This window comes from Schistocerca americana, chromosome 4, assembly GCF_021461395.2.
Source record: "Schistocerca americana isolate TAMUIC-IGC-003095 chromosome 4, iqSchAmer2.1, whole genome shotgun sequence".
Taxonomy (NCBI): domain Eukaryota; kingdom Metazoa; phylum Arthropoda; class Insecta; order Orthoptera; family Acrididae; genus Schistocerca; species Schistocerca americana.
The window spans coordinates 382925802-382947780 of NC_060122.1; the positions used below are offsets into that span (position 1 = coordinate 382925802).

At 45.7% G+C, this 21979-nt stretch overlaps 1 protein-coding gene across 3 annotated transcripts in view; it reads right to left on the reverse strand.

The window, feature by feature from the left end:
- The window catches only part of LOC124612734 (uncharacterized transporter slc-17.2-like), a 507667-nt gene that overhangs the window by 120811 nt on the left and 364877 nt on the right, over nucleotides 1-21979 (reverse strand). For all 3 annotated transcript variants that reach the window (XM_047141112.1, XM_047141110.1, XM_047141111.1), the window contains one exon: nucleotides 17771-18001. In XM_047141112.1, the coding sequence (XP_046997068.1) occupies nucleotides 17771-18001 (231 nt within the window). The remainder of the gene's footprint in view (nucleotides 1-17770; nucleotides 18002-21979) is intronic.

Sequence of the window (21979 nt, forward strand, 5' to 3'; positions counted from 1 at the left end):
TGAGAGAAGGGCTGTAGTCTGTCCGCTACGCTGATCAATAGCAGTGGAACAGTAGTTCAGGTAATTTTTCTCGAACGCTGCACATTACAAAGAGTTCTAGCACTGTATATGTGATGTCTGTTCTTCTGCATATGTCCGAACGAACAAACACCACATATATCGGGTGGTCCATTGATAGTGACCGGGCCAAATATCTCACGAAATAAGCATCAAATGAAAAACTACAAAGAACGAAACTCCTCTAGCTTGAAGGGGGAAACCAGATGGCGATATGGTTCGCCCGCTAGATGGTGCTGCCATAGGTCAAACGGATATCAACTGCGTTTTTTGAAATAGGAACCCACATTTTTTATTACATATTCGTGTAGTACGTAAAGAAATATGAATGTTTTAGTTGGACCACTTTTTTCGATTTGTGATAGATGGCGCTTTAATAGTCACAAACGTATAGGTACATGGTATCACGTAACATTCCGCCAGTGCGGACGGTATTTGCTTCGTGATACATTACCCGTGTTAAAATGGACCGTTTACCAATTGCGGAAAAGGTCGATATCGTGTTGATGTATGGCTATTGTGATCAAAATGCCCAACGGGCGTGTGCTATATATGCTGCTCGGTATCCTGGACGACATCATCCAAGTGTCCGGACAGTTCGCCGGACAGTTAGGTTATTTAAGGAAACAGGAAGTGTTCAGCCACATGTGAAACGTCAACCACGACCTGCAACAAATGATGATGCCCAAGTAGGTGTTTTAGCTGCTGTCGCGGCTAATCCGCACATCAGTAGCAGACAAATTGCGCGAGAATCGGGAATCTCAAAAAGTCTGTGTTGAGAATGCTATATCAGTATGGATTGCACCCTTACCATATTTATATGCACCAGGAATTGCATGGCGACGACTTCGAACGTCGTGTATTGTTCTGCCACTGGGCACAAGAGAAATTACGGAACGATGACAGATGTTTTGCACGCATTCTATTTAGCGACGAAGCGTCATTCGTCAACAGCGGTAACGTAAACAAACATAATATGCACTATTGGCCAACGGAAAATCCACGATGGCTGCGACAAGTGGAACCTCAGCGACCTTGGCGGGTTAATGTATGGTGCGGCGTTATGGGAGGAAGGATAATTAGCCCCCATTTTAACGATGGCAGTCTAAATGGTGCAATGTGTGCTGATTTCCTACATAATGTTCTACCGATTAATACAAGATGTTTCACTGCATGACAGAATGCCGATGTACTTCCAACATGATGGATGTCCGGCACATAGCTCGCGTGCGGTTGAAACGGTTTTGAATAGCATATTTCATGACAGGTGGATTGGTCGTCGAAGCCCGCACGTTCACCGGATCTGACGTCCCCGGATTTCTTTCTGTGGGGAAAGTTGAAGGATATTTGCTATTGTGATCCACCGACAACGCATGACAACATGCGTCAACGCATTGCCAATGCATGTGCGATCATTACGGAAGGCGAACTACTCGCTGTGGAGAGGAATGTCGTTACACGTATTGTCAAATGCATTGAGGTTGACGGGCATGATTTTGAGCATTTATTGAATTAATGTGGTATTTACAGGTAATCACGCTGTAACAGCATGGGTTCTCAGAAATTATAAGTTCACAAAGGTACATGTATCACATTGGAACAACCGAAATAAAATATTTAAACGTACCTACGTTCTGTATTTTAATTTAAAAACCTACCTGTTACCAACTGTTCGTCTAAAATTGTGAGCCATATGATTGTGACTATAACAGCGCCATCTATCTCAAAGCGAAAAAAGTAGTCCAACTAAAACATTCATATTTCTTTACGTACTACACGAATATATATTAAAAAATGGGGGTTCCTATTTTTTAAAAACGCAGTTGATATCCGTTTGACGTATGGCAGCGCCATTAGCGAGCCAACCATAGCGCCATCTGGTTTCCCCCTTCAAGCTGGACGAGTTTCGTTCTTTGTAGTTTTTTCTTTTGACCCTTATTTCGTAAGATATTTGGCCCGGTCACGATCAATGGACCACCCTGTATAATGAAGGCGAGGACGGCCAGCGATCACTTCACTGCAGATGCGCAGAATGCTCGAACTCTTACGCGAAATATCGCGACTAATGAAGATAATGGGCAAGGGACACTGCATCAGTAATGTGTGGATAAGTTGAAAATGTTGGCCTGACGAGAGGCGTGCTAGAGAAGTACGCGCAGCTGCGGTGACCACTGCGTCCAGATAGCGCATGGTCAGCGCATCTGCCTAGTAAGCAGGAGACCCAGGTTCGAATTCCCGTACAGCAGAAGTTTTCAACTTTCCCCATTGATTTAAATCAATGCCCACTGGGAGCTACCGCCATTAATGCCTTTGCGTCTGCCAGCCGTTGTGGCCGATCGGATCTAGGCGCTTCAGTCGGGAACCACGTAGCTGCTACGGTCGCAGGTTCGAATCCTGCCTCGGGCATGGATGTGTGTGAAGTCCTTAGGTTAGTTAGATTTACGTAGTTCTAAGTCTAGGGGACTGATGACCTCAGATGCTAAGTCCCATAAGGCTTAGAGACATTTGAACCATTTTGAACCCTTGTGTCTTAGTACACGTTTTCTTGCATCGGACGTGAGTGGGGCTTCGCACGGCACCACGGAAGCTCCGACAACGGACGGAAAATTACTCCATTACACAGGTGTTTCCTGGCGTTAAGAGAGTACTGAGAAAGATTTTTGGAATCCACAAACCCCATCCTGTGCAAGTCATCAGGATCAGGGTAGCATAAAAACTTTTTTTTAACGTTTTACCACCAGATGTTACCAGCGTGGGTGTATTTGTCGTCACTTCGTTATGCCTCTGTCTCGGGATTACCCGAGGTCAGTCAGGCTTGCCGTTGGTGTTGGCGAAAGACGTCTCTCTCTCTCTCTCTCTCTCTCTCTCTCTCTCTCTCTCTCTCTCACACACACACAAACACACACACACACACACACACAGAAGTGCTCTGTCAGGCCGCCACTCGGAGAGACTGCGCGGCGGAGAAAGAAATTTACAGCCGGCAGTGTCGCGGGGCACGGAAGGCGGCGGCCGCGTCACGCCATGCCCCCATTAAAAGAGATTAGTTCGCCCTCTCCCTGCACGGAGGCACGCGCCGCTGCGAAAACGGCGCGCCGGCACGCCCCGGCCCGCTGCTCAGAGCTCGCCGCACGCCGCAAGTCGCTTCCCGTGCGTCCACCCGCCCGCAAAACAAAAGGTGTCCGCTAATTTATGGGGCTATGCGGAATATTCCGGCCGGCCGTCAGATTAGTTTCGCGTTTCCACGCCTTCGGGGCCGGAGCACGCCCGCGCACGTACGAGCTAAAGAAGAGAATGTTTTTAAAAAAGTGGAGAAGGCGAGGGAATGTAGGAAGTTGAAAGTCTTTGCAGTGCTGCGTTTCGCTTCCGCACCTACTCCCCCCTCCCCCCACCCTCACCCCTCCCAGTCTTCTGCAGCGCAAATGGGACAGCACGACAGGGATATTTGTAGTGAACCGCAGAAAACTGCAGGAGGGGTAAAACGTCTAGGTCAGTTCGCAAGCAGCAGACTGTATGCTAATGAAGAAAGCGGGGCAATTCGAAGACAATATATACAGGGTGATCAAAAAGTCAGTATAAATTTGAAAACTGAATAAATCACGGAATAATATAGATAGAGAGGTACAAATTGACACACTTGCTTGGAATGACATGGGGTTTTATTAGAAACAAAAAAATACGAAAGTTAAAAAAATGTTCGACAGATGGCGCTTCATCTGATCAGAATAACAATAATTAGCATAACAAAGTAAGACAAAGCAAAGATGATGTTCTTCACAGGAAATGCTCAATATGTCCACCATCCCTCCTCAACAATAGCTGTAGTCGAGGAATAATGTTTTGAACAGCACTGTAAAGCATGTCCGGAGTTATGGTGAGGCATTGGCGTCGGATGTTGTCTTTCAGCATCCCTAGAGATGTCGGTCGATCACGATACACTTGCGACTTCAGGTATCCCCAAAGCCAATAATCGCACGGACTGAGGTCTGGGGACCTGGGAGGGCAAGCATGACGAAAGTGGCGGCTGAGCACACGATCATCACCAAACGACGCGCGCAAGAGATCTTTCACGCATCTAGCAATATGAAGTGGAGCGCCATCCTGCATAAACATCGTACGTTCCAGCACATTTTTATCAGCCAGTCTGGGGAAGATGCGATTCTGTAACATATCGGCGTACCTCTCACCCGTCACGGTAGTAGTTTTGCTGTCCAGCGCTATCTGTCGGACATTTTGCGAACTTTTTTTTTTTTGTTCTAATAAAAGCCCATGTCATTCCAATCATGTGTGTCAATTTTTACCTCTCTATTACATTATTCCGTGGTTTATTAAGTTTTCAAATTTATACTGACTTTTTGATCACCCGGTATTTTTAGAGAAATAGTTACGTTAGCGCCCTGATGCGGACTGAGATACCGCTGTGATGTCTAGCTTTTTTTTTTTTAAAAAGTTATATGAATTAGGATTCCACCTTGTTTTTGGGAAACGTAAGCCTTCCCTTTTCTCTTGACAATTTTAGATCGTTCCGCTTGCAAAATTCAGACAGACTGGATAGTTTACATGTCGGTATTTCTTCTATATACCGGATGCTTATAATTAAAGTGTAGCTACCCATGAAGGTCCAGTGTGACAGCGAAACTTCTAAATACGCTAAAGCGTCAATGCCGAATCGATTTATTCTTTCAAGAAATTAGTTCCAGTTTTGGCCACAAGGTGCAAAACTGGCGCTGTACTTTGTCGACGTCTACGGTGCCCATGTTGAAAAAATTGTAGAAGTGCTGGTTAATAATAAAATCAACATTATGCCTTTTTCACTTGTTTTACCTTTCCTGCTCACATCCCAAAAAATGGTTCAAATGGCTCTGCGCACTATGGGACTTAACATCTGAGGTCATCACTCCCCTAGACTTAGAACTACTTAAACCTAAATAACTTAAGCACATCACACACATCCATGCCCGAGGCAGGATTCGAACCTCTACATGTGGAAACATTTCTATACGTCTGTCTTTCGTTCGCCGCACCAGATTTGCAACCGGTGGCCAAAACTGGAACCAATTTTTTTCCAGCGTCACTGCATTAGAATATCTTCTAAGATTGGCTGCCATACGGCCATTACAGCCCGCACTGGACCTTTGAGAGGAGCTGCACTTCACTACCCGATAGATTTGTTTCAAATTGGACCACAATTTGCTCCACAGATGATTCAGTTAATGATAACACACTCTCCGACCGGTGGCTACACCCAGTCACCCCAACCGTATTATGTCCAGCCAAGAATGCCACACGACATCTACATGTTTACCTTAGCTGTATTAAACTCTAAATGTACCTTAATACAGAATACAGCTGAAGTGGTTCTTAAAACTAGGACTCTAAATTCTCATAAAATTTACACGAAATTCCCTGTTGTACACTACTGGCCATTAAAATTGCTACACCAGGACGATGAGGTGCTACAGACGCGAAATTTAACCGACAGGAAGAAGATGCTGTGATATGCAAATGATTAGCTTTTCAGAGCATTCACAAAAGGTTGGTGGCGATACTTACAACGTGCTGACATGAGGAAAGTTTCCAACCGATTTCTCATACACAAACAGCAGTTGACCGGCGTTGCTTAGTGAAACGTTGTTGTGATGCCTCGTGTAAAGTGGAGAAACGCGTACCATCACGTTTCCGGCTTTTATAAAGATCGGATTGTAGCCTATCGCGATTGCGGTTTATCGTATCGCGACATTGCTGTTCGCGTTGGTCGAGATCCAATGACTGTTAGCAGAATATGGAATCGGTGGGTTCAGGAGGGTAATTCGGAATGCTGTGCTGGATCCCAACGGCCTCGTATCACCAGCAGTCGAGATGACAGGCATCTTATCCTCATGGCTCTAACGGATGGTGCAGCCACGTCTCAATCCCTGAGTCAACAGATGGGGACGTTTGCAAGACAACAACCATCTGCACGAACAGTTCGACGACGTTTGCAGCAGCATGGACTGTCAGCTCGGAGACCATGGTTGCGGTTACCCTTGACGCTGCATCACAGACAGGAGCGCCTGGGATAGTGTACTCAACGACGAACCTGGGTGCACGAATGGCAAAACGTCATTTTTTCGGATGAATCCAGGTTCTGTTTACAGCATCATGATGGTCGCATCCGTGTTTGGCGACATCGCGGTGAACGCACACTGGATGCGTGTAGTCGTCATCGCCATACCGGCATATAACCTGGCGTTATGGTATGGGGTGCTTTTGGTTACACGTCTCGGTCACGTTTTGTTCGCATTGACGGCACTTTGAACGGTGGACGTTACATTTCAGATGTGTTACGACCCGTGGCTCTACTCTCCATTCAATCCCTGCGAAACCCTACATTTCAGCAGGATAATTCACAACCGCATGTTGCAGGTCCCGCACGAGCCTTCCTGGATACAGAAATGTTCGACTGCTGCCCTGGCCAGCACATTCTCCAGATCTCTCACCAATTGAAAACGTCTGGTCAATGGTGACCGAGCAACTGGCTACAGATGGCCGTGTACTGTCCGACCGGCGGGAGAGCGGTGAGGCAGCAATGGAGATAGTAGCGGGCGATCCGTTCGCATTCCTGTGTTGGCATTTCGGGCACGTCTTGCAATTTGGACGGCGCTGGTCGCGCTCTCGTCGTGTTGCCACTATCGCCGGATTCTTTGTTGGGATTCTTCGTCTCTGTTGACAAGACTTTGCGAACCCGTCCTAGCGATATCCTAATAGTTGGTTGCACGTCAAAGCACCTTGCTGTTCTAAAAGTCAAACGTATAGTCTTTCTTGTTGCTATGGTCTGTTATAGCTGATTTTTCTGACAGTCCCGGTCCCACATGCCTCATGTACTCCCAGCGTCTCGGAATAGAGCGCTGCGTTTACCCAGTGTACCGCTGGCCACTTCAGCAGGCGACGCTGTATATTCCCAGTACGTTCATTTTCAGTGGGTCTTTCATAGAACGAGGCAACTTTCTCGTCTTAGCGGTGGTCTGAAAATGGTTTTTATGCTGGTTATTTCCAGTATCCAAGCAATTTTGGCTGGGGCGGTCCCGGGTAAAGAAGGAAAACCAGTCTCTTGTCTACGCCTTTCTCTTTCCGGTTTCTAGTATCTTGTCTGTTCTTGAAAGCGCTATTAATCTGCACTTCACTATACCCATTTTTCCGGAATACTTCTTTCATGTTGTACTGGATAGTGGTAGCTCGTTACATGCAGGTCTGTGTGTTTCTTTTTTCTATATACTGAATGCCCTAGTGCACCATCTGCCTTCCTCCTTATTATAACGTCCAGGAAAGGGAAACAACCATTCTCCTCTATTCTCATAGTGAAAACAATATTTTGATGGATATTGCTAAGGTGGTCCAGAAACTCGTCCAATACCTGCCTACTGCCATGGTGCTATCATCATACAGTGCAACGGAAGACAGTGCCGACCACCCTGGCACGTCTTCTGCGATAAAGAAAGCCTCCCAGACAAACTGCCACATGTGTAGGAAGCATCTAATTTCGCTCAAATTTTACTCATTGTCATGGAAAGTGGTACATGCGTGAAGGGCTATAGGCACATTTTTCTGCTGATGCTTTTCACACGGTTTCTGACCAGCCTATAGACTGTACACATTTTGAGAATAAACGTGGAAACCCTAAAATTTTCGCAACATTTGCACACACCAAAATTCGGTTTGCAATAAATGATATTATGAGATAGGGGAAGCGAGTAGTTTGTTGTACGCTTAACATCCTAAATTGTTTTCTCTACGCACATATAGAAGAAACTGTATTTAAATAAATTGGGCCATGTCGTTTATAATTGAATTAGACAGACAGTGAATGAGAAGTTCGATGGTATAATACATCGTTAACTATACTGGGAAACATTTCGAGAAAAATGCTGGAATATGAGTAGAACGCGAAACCGCTATGTCCCATAAAGTGCAATTTCAGCCCTGTTAGGCAATGAAAGTAAATGAGGTTCAAGAAACGCAGTGTCATCAGATTTCGTTGCTTTATTTAGCACAGCTCCCAACTTCTTTGAAAAAAATATTTCATTATCACCGTTAGCACATGCTTTACGACTATCCTCCATTCAGAAACTTTCAATACCGTTAGAAAAGCATATTGTTTCCATTTAAAAGCAAATACTAATTCCTATATCTGAAAGACCTGAGTCGAAACAAGGCCCCCGGAGTAGACAATATTCCATTGGAACTACTGACGGCCGTGGGAGAGCCAGTCCTGACAAAACTCTACCATCTGGTGAGCAAGATGTATGAAACAGGCGAAATACCCTCAGACTTCAAGAAGAATATAATAATTCCAATCCCAAAGAAAGCAGGTGTTGACAGATGTGAAAATTACAGAACTATCAGCTTAATAAGTCACAGCTGCAAAATACTAACACGAATTCTTTACAGACGAATGGAAAAACTAGTAGAAGCCAACCTCGGGGAAGATCAGTTTGGATTCCGTAGAAACACTGGAACACGTGAGGCAATACTGACCTTACGACTTATCTTAGAAGAAAGATTAAGGAAAGGCAAACCTACGTTTCTAGCATTTGTAGACTTAGAGAAAGCTTTTGACAATGTTGACTGGAATACTCTCTTTCAAATTCTAAAGGTAGCAGGGGTAAAATACAGGGAGCGAAAGGCTACTTACAATTTGTACAGAAACCAGATGGCAGTTATAAGAGTCGAGGGACATGAAAGGGAAGCAGTGGTTGGGAAGGGAGTAAGACAGGGTTGTAGCCTCTCCCCAATGTTGTTCAATCTGTATATTGAGCAAGCAGTAAAGGAAACAAAAGAAAAATTCGGAGTAGGTATTAAAATTCATGGAGAAGAAATAAAAACTTTGAGGTTCGCCGATGACATTGTAATTCTGTCAGAGACAGCAAAGGACTTGGAAGAGCAGTTGAACGGAATGGACAGTGTCTTGAAAGGAGGATATAAGATGAACATCAACAAAAGCAAAACAAGGATAATGGAATGTAGTCTAATTAAGTCAGGTGATGCTGAGGGAATTAGATTAGGAAATGAGGCACTTAAAGTAGTAAAGAAGTTTTGCTATTTGGGGAGCAAAATAACTGATGATGGTCGAAGTAGAGAGGATATAAAATGTAGGCTGGCAATGGCAAGAAAAGCGTTTCTGAAGAAGAGAAATTTGTTAACATCCAGTATTGATTTAAATGTCAGGAAGTCATTTCTGAAAGTATTCGTATGGAGTGTAGCCATGTATGGAAGTGAAACATGGACGATAAATAGTTTGGACAAGAAGAGAATAGAAGCTTTCGAAATGTGGTGCTACAGGAGAATCCTGAAGATTAGATGGGTAGATCACATAACTAATGAGGAAGTATTGAATAGGATTGGGGAGAAGAAAAGTTTGTGGCACAACTTGACCAGAAGAAGGGATCGGTTGGTAGGACATGTTCTGAGGCATCAAGGGATCACCAATTAGTATTGGAGGGCAGCGTGGAGGGTAAAAATCGTAGAGGGAGACCAAGAGATGAATACACTAAGCAGATTCAGAAGGATGTAGGTTGCAGTAGGTACTGGGAGATGAAAAAGCTTGCACAGGATAGAGTAGCATGGAGAGCTGCATCAAACCAGTCTCAGGACTGAAGACCACAACAACAACAACATATCTCCGTAACTGAAATATTTCAAATATTAAACGTACAATAAAATACTCACCCCTTTACCCTATATGATTCAGCTAAATCAGTATTTCCATAACACTGTACTCGCTGATATATTAATTTGTGTATGTGACGTTCACTTTTTATATCACATTTCAGTAACAGTGAAAGCCGTCTCGTGTAATGACATGATAATTTTCGGTTTCTGGTGCTATGGCACGAATATGCAGTAAGAATGTACTTTTAACACGCACAGGTGGCTAGACATAGCCCACTTTAAGGACGGTGATAGATCCAAAAACAAATCTGAAAGTGGTCTGAATGCTTTCTCAGAAAATTGTTTTGAGAAAATAGCCTAGGAGCCCAAAAAATGGTTCAAATGGCTCTGAGCATTATGGGACTTAACATCTGTGGTCATCAGTCCCCTAGAACTTAGAACTACTTAAACCTAAATAACCTAAGGACATCACACACATCCACGCCCGAGGCAGGATTCGAACCTGCGACCGTAGCACTCACGCGGTTTCGGACTGAGCGCCTAGAACCGCGAGACCACCGTGGCCGGTCTTAGGAGTCCAAAGGAAATGTAAATTGTTAATAATAACATACTAAACCCCTTAACCACAGATTGGATCCCAGGTTCGATTCCCGGCCGGGACGCTGATTTTCTCCTCCCGGGTGTAGGGAAGCAGCCGACTCACGCCGTATAAAATTCACATCAGTCTTTCCATTGTGTGCCAGCCAGTCTGCAGTAACTAGCTCTGACGTCATAAATGTTGTGCAATACTTCAGAAATCAAGTAAATAACCTGAAACGTTTCTAGCATGTCAGGAGTAATACTAAATCAATATGTGTTGACTATCAGTTCAATAACTTTAACCATTTTCGAAATTTGGACGTTTTTCAGTAAAAATCATTGGCGCAACAGAAAAGAGCTAGAAACTTAAAAATTTATATTTAGATTCCTTTTGCATAATAATTGTGGTGTCACCGCCAGACACCACATTTGCTAGGTGGTAGCTTTAAATCGGCCGCGGTCCACTAGTACATGTCGGACCCGCGTGTCGCCACTGTGTGATCGCAGACCGAGCGCCACCACAAGGCAGGTCTCGAGATACGGACTAGCACTCGACCCAGTTGTACGGACGACGTAGCTAGCGACTACACTGACGAAGCCTCGCTCATTTGCAGAGCCAATAGTTAGAATAGCCTTCAGCTAAGTCAATGGCTACGACCTAGAAAGGCGCCATTAGTAGTTTATTGCATGTATTTATGGAGTCTCACTTGTATCGCCACAATCTCCAGATGTACCAAAAGGATGGATTAAAGTTAAGTATTCCAGAAGCTACGTACTTTTCTTTATAGCATTCATTATATCCTGCTTTAGCTTAGCGCGTGCCTTTCGGCTTCCTCTCATTGTGTCTAGGTTGTCTTGTCTAGACACAACAATAATTTAGTAGAAACAGTATTCTGGATCTCACAAATTAAAATTTTAGTTGAAATTCATGATTTTCTGGTTTTTATCTTAAAAATTAAGGAAGCAAGATAGATTAAGTAAGCGAATAAATAAGGCTAGGATGTTTAAATTTAAGTAGAAGGGAGATCCGCTATAACTATAAAGATGTGAGAAGTTTCAACTGAATAACTATAAAACTATAGAGATAGCGTATCTCCAAAGGGCAAGTTCAGAGCTCGTCTACTGCATGTAGAGTAATTAAATCAATTCTCTCGCCCAAAATATTTGACTTAGCCATGTCAGACTTTTATTATGATTACTTACCTGTATGCTGATTGCACATTTAAATTGAGAGCTTCATCGGCCATCAGCAAAGGAAGCAATGATTTATTCGATAACTTAAAGCGGTGCATTACTAGCCCAGCGGCTAGTCGGGAGAGCCGATTTGATCAGGCGTTCCCTTAGCCGTCCGCACCGCGGCTTTATATACACTCCTGGAAATTGAAATAAGAACACCGTGAATTCATTGTCCCAGGAAGGGGAAACTTTATTGACACATTCCTGGGGTCAGATACATCACATGATCACACTGACAGAACCACAGGCACATAGACACAGGCAACAGAGCATGCACAATGTCGGCACTAGTACAGTGTATATCCACCTTTCGCAGCAATGCAGGCTGCTATTCTCCCATGGAGACGATCATAGAGATGCTGGATGTAGTCCTGTGGAACGGCTTGCCATGCCATTTCCACCTGGCGCGTCAGTTGGACCAGCGTTCGTGCTGGAAGTGCAGACCGCGTGAGACGACGCTTCATCCAGTCCCAAACATGCTCAATGGGGGACAGATCCGGAGATCTTGCTGGCCAGGGTAGTTGACGTTCACCTTCTAGAGCACGTTGGCTAAAAATGGCTCTGAGCACTATGGGACTTAACAGCTGTGGTCATCAGTCCCCTAGAACTTAGAACTACTTAAACCTAACTAATTTAAGGACATCACACACATCCATGCCCGTGGCAGGATTCGAACCTGCGACCGTAGCAGTCGCGCGGTTCCGGACTGCGCGCCTAGAACCGCGAGACCACCGCGGCCGGCAGAGCACGTTGGGTGGCACGGGATACATGTGGACGTGCATTGTCCTGTTGGAACAGCAAGTTCCCTTGCCGGTCTATGAATGGAGAACGATGGGTTCGATGACGGTTTGGATGTACCGTGCACTATTCAGTGTCCCCTCGACGATCACCAGTGGTGTACGGCCAGTGTAGGAGATCGCTCCCCACACCATGAGGCCGGGTGTTGGCCCTGTGTGCCTCGGTCGTATGCAGTCCTGATTGTGGCGCTCACCTGCACGACGCCAAACACGCATACGACCATCATTGGCACCAAGGCAGAAGCGACTCTCATCGCTGAAGACGACACGTCTCCATTCGTCCCTCCATTCACGCCTGTCGCGACACCACTGGAGGCGGGCTGCACGATGTTGGGGCGTGAGCGGAAGACGGCCTAACGGTGTGCGGGACCGTAGCCCAGCTTCATGGAGACGGTTGCGAATGGTCCTCGCCGATACCCCAGGAGCAACAGTGTCCCTAATTTGCAGGGAAGTGGCGGTGCGGTCCCCTACAGCACTGCGTAGGATCCTACGGTCTTGGCGTGCATCCGTGCGTCGCTGCGGTCCGGTCCCAGGTCGACGGGCACGTGCACCTTCCGCCGACCACTGGCGACAACATCGATGTACTGTGGAGACCTCACGCCCCACGTGTTGGGCAATTCTGCGGTACGTCCACCCGGCCTCCCGCATGCCCACTATACGCCCTCGCTCAAAGTCCGTCAACTGCACATACGGTTCACGTCCACGCTGTCGCGGCATGTTACCAGTGTTAAAGACTGCGATGGAGCTCCGTATGCCACGGCAAACTGGCTGACACTGACGGCGGCGGTGCACAAATGCTGCGCAGCTAGCGCCATTCGACGGCCAACACCGCGGTTCCTGGTGTGTCCGCTGTGCCGTGCGTGTGATCATTGCTTGTACAGCCCTCTCGCAGTGTCCGGAGCAAGTATGGTGGGTCTGACACACCGGTGTCAATGTGTTCTTTTTTCCATTTCCAGGAGTGTATAAGAACGCTGTGCAAGGAAAAAAGGCCCCAGTTCTCTCCAGACACTGACTAGCGCACCATCTGTGCCAGGAGTCGCGTCGCGTCGGTATCATTGCTATAAACAGCCTCGGATGCCGTAATAAGTTACTCGGGATACGCGTAACGATGAAATCGTTTTCGAGTGAAGTGTTAATTCTGGGATGACTTTAATGATCTATCTTCAATCTGCGTATGTCGTATTTTCACGTGCCGCTGCGGGACAGACATTCTACCATTATTTAGTGTGGCGTTTGATGAACATTATCATCAAATTATGGCGAGCATTCACTTAAACCTTTAATTCGAACAGTTATAGTTGCATCAGCGCATTAGACTCTGATCTGCTCTGGTAGCTGGATTGTGTGGATTCTTTTTTTTTGGTCTGTGACTTTCAGAATATAGTGAACATTTTAGACAGAATCGTTTTTGATTATGAATCCCAGACAATCTCCTAATTCCTCAGAGCTATAAGCTGTAGCTATAAGTGTATTTCTCAGATGAAGTGGGCACTAGGAATTCTAATTACAGGCTTCACGTTTTGCTAATCACTTTCTGGTTGCCAATATTGTAGTTAGAGAGCCAGTGTTGAGAACGGCAAACAACAGCATTAAATAAATAATAGGAACCATTTTATAAACAATTATTCCACCCGCCGCCCCACATATGTTGCTAATCGTCCGGGAAATACATCTTTTCTACATTAGACTCTACATTTAAATAACAACATATATTCTCAATAAATTCCACCCGCCGCCTCACACGGGGACTGATTGTTTGTGTTGTTCTCATCATTTCATCATCATTCGGAAAGTGGCGAGACTGGACGGTGCACAGTCTGGGAATTTGTACGTGCACCAATAACCACGCAGTTGAGCGCCCCACAAACCAAATATCATCTTCATCATCATTATCATCTTAGCCACAAAAAGTTCTGAGCAAATAGAGAGCGTCATGATGGATACAGTTATTACTGACTACAAGGTCATTGTAGCAAGACTGAATACCATAATATACAAATACGTCAAAGATGAACGCAAAATATCTCTACTTAAAAAGCAGATAAAAATTTTGTTGATGCCCAAAATAGCAACTTACACGTAGGCCAAACGTGCCTTAAATTAAAGAAATCGTACTGATGGCAATTGAGAGTTTCATACCAAGAAAATTAATAAGATGCGGAACAGTTCCCCAATGACACACAAAACAGGTCAGAATACTGTTGCAAAAGCAACGAAGGAAGCATACCAAATTTAAATGAAACGTAAAATGCCCACGATTGATAATGTCTTACAGAAGCTCCAAATTTAGCGCGAACTTCGCTGCGAGAAACTCTGTCTCAAAATCTCGCAGACTCTCATCGTATGTAAAGAACACCAGCGGTAAGGAACAGTCCGTACCTGCACTGTAGGATAGGAGTGGTAGTATTACCGATGACAGCGCTGCTAAAGCTGAGTTACTACATAAAATTTTCCGAAATTTCTTCACGAAAGAAGAGGAAGTAAATGTTCCAAAATTCGAATCAAGAACAGGTACCAACATAAGTAACTTAGAGGTAGATACCCTCAGTGTAGCGAAGCACCTTAAGTTACTTAGTAAAGGCAAGTCTTCTGGTCCACATTGTATACCAGTTAGATTCCTCTGAGAATATGTTGATGTAATAAATCCATAGTTAGTGATAATACACAACCCTTCGCTCGACCAAAGATCCGTATCTAAAGCCGAGAAAGTTGGACAAGTCATGCCAGTATTAAAGAAAAGAAGTAGACGTAATCCGCTGAATTATAGGCCTATATCATTGACATTGCACTATGAGTTTGGGACACATATTGTGTTCGTACCTTATGAAACACCTCGAAGAAAACGATCTATTGACACATAACCAACAGGGATTCAGGAAATATTGTTCTTTTGAAAGACAACTGGCTCTTTAGTCAACACGAATAACGAATACTATCGACAGGGGATCTCAAATCGAGTCCATATTTTTAGATTACCGGAAGACTTTTGCCACCGCCCTTCACAAGAATCTCCTAACCCAACTGGGTGACTATGGAGTATCGTCTCAATTGTGCGACTGGGTTTGTTATTTCCTGCCAGGAAGGTCACATTTCATAGTAGCTGACTGGAGGCCACAGAGTGGAAGAGAAGTGATATCTGGGATTCCCCAAGGCAGTATTATAACCCCTTCGCTGGTTTTAATCTATATGAACTATTTAGGAGATATTCTGAGTAGCCCTCTAAGACTGTTTGCAGTTTTTTTGTCTAGCAGAGTAGTCAGAAGATCAAAACCAATTGCAAATTGACTTAGACATGATATCTGCATGGTGAGATACATGTCAGCTGACACTGATTAGTAAAATATGGGAGGTCCTCCACACGAGTGCTAAAAAAATTCCGTTGAATTTCCGTTACGCAATAAACCATATAAATTTAAAGGTTGTAGTGCGAAGTAAAATTTTGTAGGGAAAGTGAAACAAAGACAGGGTTTTATTGGCAGAACAGTTTCTATTGCTCTTCGAGAGTGGTAAGGTAGAGAAATAGCGTGAAAGGTGTTCTATGAGCACTTTGAAAGCTCCCTCTCTTCTTTTAATGTGTGTGTGAGTGTGTGTGTGTGTGTGTGTGTGTGTGAGAGAGAGTATATCTAGCTAGGAATATTTAGCTGGTATCGGATAACGACCTGACATAGGATAGAATAGATGAGGCATACAGATTACTTTTAGAAAGAAATCCCGATGAATTTTCTAAACATTTAACCAGACCAAGAAAGGGAAACAACTGTCTGTCCATGAGGGCCCAGAACGTGGCTCCTTACGAGCTCCTGATACTTTCAAGGAAAGTATGTGGACAAGCATAGCGATAGGGGACTCATGAACATTAAACGCATTTGTGATCTGCACATATAATTGACCTTGCCTTTTGGTGTGTACAACACTGAATGATACAGAGTAACACTAAATTAGCCCTATAGTGCTACCAACTTTAATTGAATGTGTACGTGATTTCATGGGCATCGAATGTTGAGATGCAGTCCAATATACTTCCCTCTTGGGTTTTTAGCATTATCTAATTTCACAGTTACGCATGGACATTCATTGTTTCCCGACAATATGGAAAGAAATGTTCTAAACGCTGGAGGAGAAATAGGAACACGCATTGGGCAACTGGCACAACGAAGACAGATAAATTGCAGGCAACGAGAAACATTACGAAAAGTATTATTAATAATGGGGCTGTACCAGACCAACAGGTGAACGCAAGCGCGTCTTATTCAACACAACATTGTGATCATTACATGTTGCTCAAAGGGAATCATAACGGCAAAGAATAAATTCCCAGAATAAGTAATGATAATGTCCCACGAATTGTCCATCTTTCATTCTTCTGCGAATGTTAGGTGGCTTACCGTCCGTGAGATGTGCCATACTTGAATCTACACTCCTATGGGTGAGAGGCCACGCAAAATAGTAATTTTTTTCTGGACGGCAGTTTAATCGACACACTCTGTGGTAATCTCCCCATTTTTTATACTACCTCATTACATAACTTGACTCATCATCATTTTGTGGTAGGGAGATCCATTCTTATCATCTACGCACGTGGCTGCCGATCGAAGTAATCGGCTGATAATGAATATTGATCCGAAGAGAGTTTAAGGTCACGTCAATCAAAGCGGGTGCATCGCAAACCATCCAATAGAGATGTACCCCCCTCTTAGAGACTACACGCGTAAGAACGGAACCACGTGACTCAGCGGACAGCGCAGGAGAAAGTGAGTGCATAAGACCCTCTGATATTTACTTAAAATAAGTCATCGAAATAAATTCCACGTGAATACGTGAATAATATCACCTATCGTATTAGCCTCGCTATAGTCTAGGTACTAATAACCCCTTTGCGAAGTGAAGGCACGCAAGTCCAGTAGAGCACCAACCGTACATCTCTCACTTTCGAAGCTGTGGAGCATTACGAGTTTAAAAACCACTCAAGATTCACAACAGGAGATAGAAAGATGAGGAAAGGGGACGGATCTGTATCGTGGTAAAAAAAAATAACACATTTGCATCCTGCCTTGCCCGAGGCTCTGGGTGTTCACTGATATATGAAAGGAAACACAGTTGTGAGAGGCGATTGTACATTACATTATAACACAAACTAAACTAGATGTGAGGCGATAAGGGCTACTATTTAAATGAAAGCTCGACTAGAATGAGATTTTCACTCTGCAGCGGAGTGTACGCTGATATGAAACTTTCCTGGCAGATTAAAACTGTATGCCGGACCGGGACTCGAACTCGGGACCTTTGCCTTTCGCGGGCAAATGCTCTACCAACTGAGGTAGCCAAGCACGACTCACGGCCCGTCCTCACAGCTTTACTTCTGCCACAGCGTCTTCTTAAAGCGCGTCTAATAGACCCCTTTCAGCTTCACCAAACACTTGAGCGTGAACGCAGACGTGGAGCGCGGTACTCACGCAGACGAGCCCCTGGAGGAGGCGCAGCGCGAAGAGCGCGTCGTGGTGCAGGCGGGCGGCGGCGGGCAGCAGCAGCGTGGCCACCGACTGCAGCAGGTTGCCCAGCACGAACAGCCGCTTGCCGCCCCAGCGGTCGCTGGCCCAGCCGCCCAGCGCCTGGCTCGCCACGTACCCGTAGAAGAAGCCCGACAGCACGCGGCCCTGCACCGCCTTGCTCCACTCGAACTCGCCCTGTCCAACAGAAAACACACACACTCTCTCAGTTACCACCTCACGTCGCACAAGGTACCAAAATTGTGAATTTCTTTAATTGACTCTTCATTTACCACATTGTATTGTTTGTTTGTTTACTTGCAACATGCACTATTACAAACTATTTGTAATAATACTTGTGTGTGTGTGTGTGTGTGTGTGTGTGTGTGTGTGTGAGTGAGTGTGTGTGTGTGTGTGTGTGGTAGTGTAATGTTTGTGTTGTATGATGATGAGAAAAGGAAGACGGTGAAAACCGGTGCCGGTACATACCCTACTCTTCGCGAATAGCACAAGGGGTCCACCAAGCTTAACGTCGGCATCCATCGTGCGCACTACCATCAAGTTGTCAAGTGATCATATAAAATTAATTGTTGGCAAGGCGGGTGCCAGGTTGAGATTCATTGGGAGAGTCCTTAGAAAATGTAGTCCATCAACAAAGGAGGTGGCTTACAAAACACTTGGTCCACCTATACTTGAGTATTGCTCATCAGTGTGGGAACCGTACCAGATCGGGTTGACAGAGGAGATAGAGAAGATCCCAAGAAGAGCGGCGCGTTTCGTCATAGGGTTATTTGGTAAGCGTGATAGGGTTACGGAGATGTTTAGCAAACTCAAGTGGCAGACTCTGAAAGAGAGGCGCTCTGCATCGCGGTGTAGCTTGCTGTCCAGGTTTAGAGAGGGTGCGTTTCTGGATGAGGTATCGAATATATTGCTTCCCCCTACTTATACCTCCCGAGGAGATAACGAATGTAACATTAGAGAGATTCGAGCGCGCACGGAGGCTTTCCGGCAGTCGTTCTTCCCACGAACAATACGCGACTGGAACAGGAAAGGGAGGTAATGACAGTGGCACGTAAAGTGCCCTCCGCCACACACCGTTGGGTGGCTTGAGGAGTATAAATGTATATGTAGATGTAGATGAAGTGTGACATGTCCTCAGTTCAAGAGACACTGTGGAGAGGTTTGGTATTTAAACCGGGATGTTCCTAGTGATCAGGAATCTTACCCTACCACCTCTCCTCGCCTTGCTGGCCAAATACTGGCAATGCAAACTTTTTCCACCATCAGGATTCGAACCTGCTTACGCCCGGGTCGAGCGGCATGGCACAAGCGTGCGTTTTTTTATTCTATTTTATAATATATTTTTAATCCGTATTTCCTTTAAACCACACCGAAAATAAATGTACCTAGCACCGCATCGTGCGCTAACTAACCAGAACAAATATCTCGGTACTTTTGTACGCCGAGGTAATATATATGGGGAAACGGAAAATGTGTTTCGTACACGATGTAGAAGGGTGCGTCGCTACTCTCCTTACGCTTCATCATCCAGGTAAGTCTTCACGTATGTCGTAAGTTATTTCACCGATAATCGGACGTGTTCTTTTCAGCTGAGTAAGTGGGTATCTTCTCCTACCAGTTCATGATTCAGCTGTGTGGAGGGTCCCATAAGGCTTTCCCTAAGCAATTAGAAAAATATTGTCCATATTTTGGGTTCCGTACAATGTTCCAATGACGTTCTTGAAGGTCCTTCAAAAAGACGAATACGCCTTTAGGTCCATCGTGAAATGAATATTATATTGCGTGCCCACGGAACCACGTGACTGCGTTGGTTTATTTTCCGGGGTCAGTCGTACATAATACGATAAAATTTGTCGCACCAAGCACCGTACGTCTTCTGCCGCGCCACATCTGAGACGGTGCTCGTCCGTGTTCGGTACTCCGTAGTCTGCACACAGAGACGAGTTCGTCATGTTTATCTTGTGGAGGCGGGATCGGGTGTTTTGTTTACCGTTGACTGTGATCTACTATGTGGATAGGACGTCTGTATCCAGTGCAATCGTGTGTATCGTCCGCCACATCATCTTCCAACTAACATGAGGGTTTTTGGCCTCCATGATATTTGGTGGGCACCTCTGGTGGAGGACGCGATATATATCCCGCACCGTCGCCTGTTTCGTCGGTGGTACTGCTATACGGATATAACTGTGTTATAAAAGAATCTGAAGCAGTAGAAGGGTGGGCGTGTGTCTTTCGTCGTCAGCGGGGGCGTAAGGGAGGGCGGAGCTAACGACTCCAGGAGCAAACCCGTCAAACTTTCCGAGTGGTGGCGCCACAGCTTGTTGTGCGAGCTGACATACAGAGCCACGCCACCGCTCTGTCGTGGACATGGACTAGGCCAAGACCTCCCCTTTCTGGGGGAAGAGTCAGAGAATCAACTGACTTCGAAGGGCATGCCTGTACTGAAGTAGGCTCCGATTGACGCTAATATACATCGAGATATCAGTAACGGTATTGGAAGAACATGAGCTCTGTGTGGAAGGCACGATGCAAGGAAAACATTGACGAAGTGTGTCCTTTGAAGAATGCCGAGGGTCTGCAGACGAAGGTTGGAGATCTGGACCCGAATTTGATGTAATAAGCGGCGGTAGTTAAGGGCCGCTGTGCGTCGTGTCGTCGTGAAACTCTATTGCGAGACATCTGACAGTACCACTAAGCTGTAGGGGGTCGACACACGCTGGGGCCAGTGCGTCTCCTATGGCCATGACGACCGATTTGGTGACGTTGTGACAGCTGCCTCAAGCCATACAGTATTTAGCAATCCATTCTAGTGCTTTGGTTTCATGGCAGTTGCGGAGTACGAGAACCAGGTCGTCTGTATAATACTGTACGGCGAAATGTGACGTCACGTAAGGTGAGTCCGGTGAGGTGTTGACGGAGGCCACAGAGGAGCGGTTCCACTACCAGAGCATAGAGTAAGGTCGACGGGGGGCAGCCTTGACGCACCGATCTGAAAATCTGGAGAGACTGCGTGAGACGCCCGTTAACGAGCACCTTGGATTTCGCCCCTCGGAGAAGGCGCATCACTACGTCTATGAATTGCTGTGGGTACTGCATGTGTTGGAGAACGGACGTCAGTTACAAGTGATCCACTTGCTCGAAAGCTTGGCTAAAATCTAGTGATGCCAGCACTCTCTGGATGCGGCGTGCCCTCGCTAGGGCTGTTTTGTTGCGGTATCAACACAGTGCTGTGTAGATGTTTTTGATACCCAATAACGAAGCCTGATCTGGTGAGATGAAGTGAGCCAGCCTCGGTCGTAACAATTTGCTAATAGTCTGCCGAATATCTTCATGTCGCAGTTGACGAGTGTCAGCGGGCGGTAAAGTATTCGAGCGCTACCTTTTCGGTTCGTGAACCGGTAGACCCATTCCTTCTACGGAGGCTGCGGGGGACATAAGCTCCCGACAGATGTCTGTCTACTTGGGAGCCAGTAAATACTGAAAAATTCTACGAAACTCCAGGGCCAGGAGATTTGTTCACCGCTCCTTTACCTATGGCGTCAATAACTTCGTCTTCCGTAATATCGTTCAATAATTCAGTTCGTAAATCCTGTTGGGACAACGCCATAAATCAATCTTGAGAGTCCTGTCCCCGTCGTCGGGTCGGAGCATTGAGCAGAATAACGCCGTGCGTAATTGTCGAAGAAGGCTGGACCAGTATCGCGCTATGTGGACTGCCGACAGCCGTCCACCGTGGTGATGGCCTGCATCAGCGCCCGTCTTCGCAGTTTACGTTCTCGAATGACGTGGTACATGATTGGTCGCTCCGTTGCGAGTCTGTCGTGTGTTCGCGCTCCGACGATCGTCCCTTGGAGGTGCCGGCACATATGGGCGACGATCTGTGCTTTCGCACGCTGAACTATCATCTGTCGTTCGGGTGTGGGTGGCAAGAAGGCACATTCGCGAAGGATGGTGAAATAAAAATCGAGGGTCTGCCGCTTCCAAGCAGCGGTCTCACAACCATACGTAATCAAGGTTCTCCATTAGGTCGGCTTGGTGCAGCTTAACCACCAACTGATCGATGTAGGATACGTCGAGAAGCGGGGGTCGCACGAACTCCACGTGTTTTCGATGGTGCGTCGGCAATCTGGAGAAGCGACATGAGCAAGGTTTAAT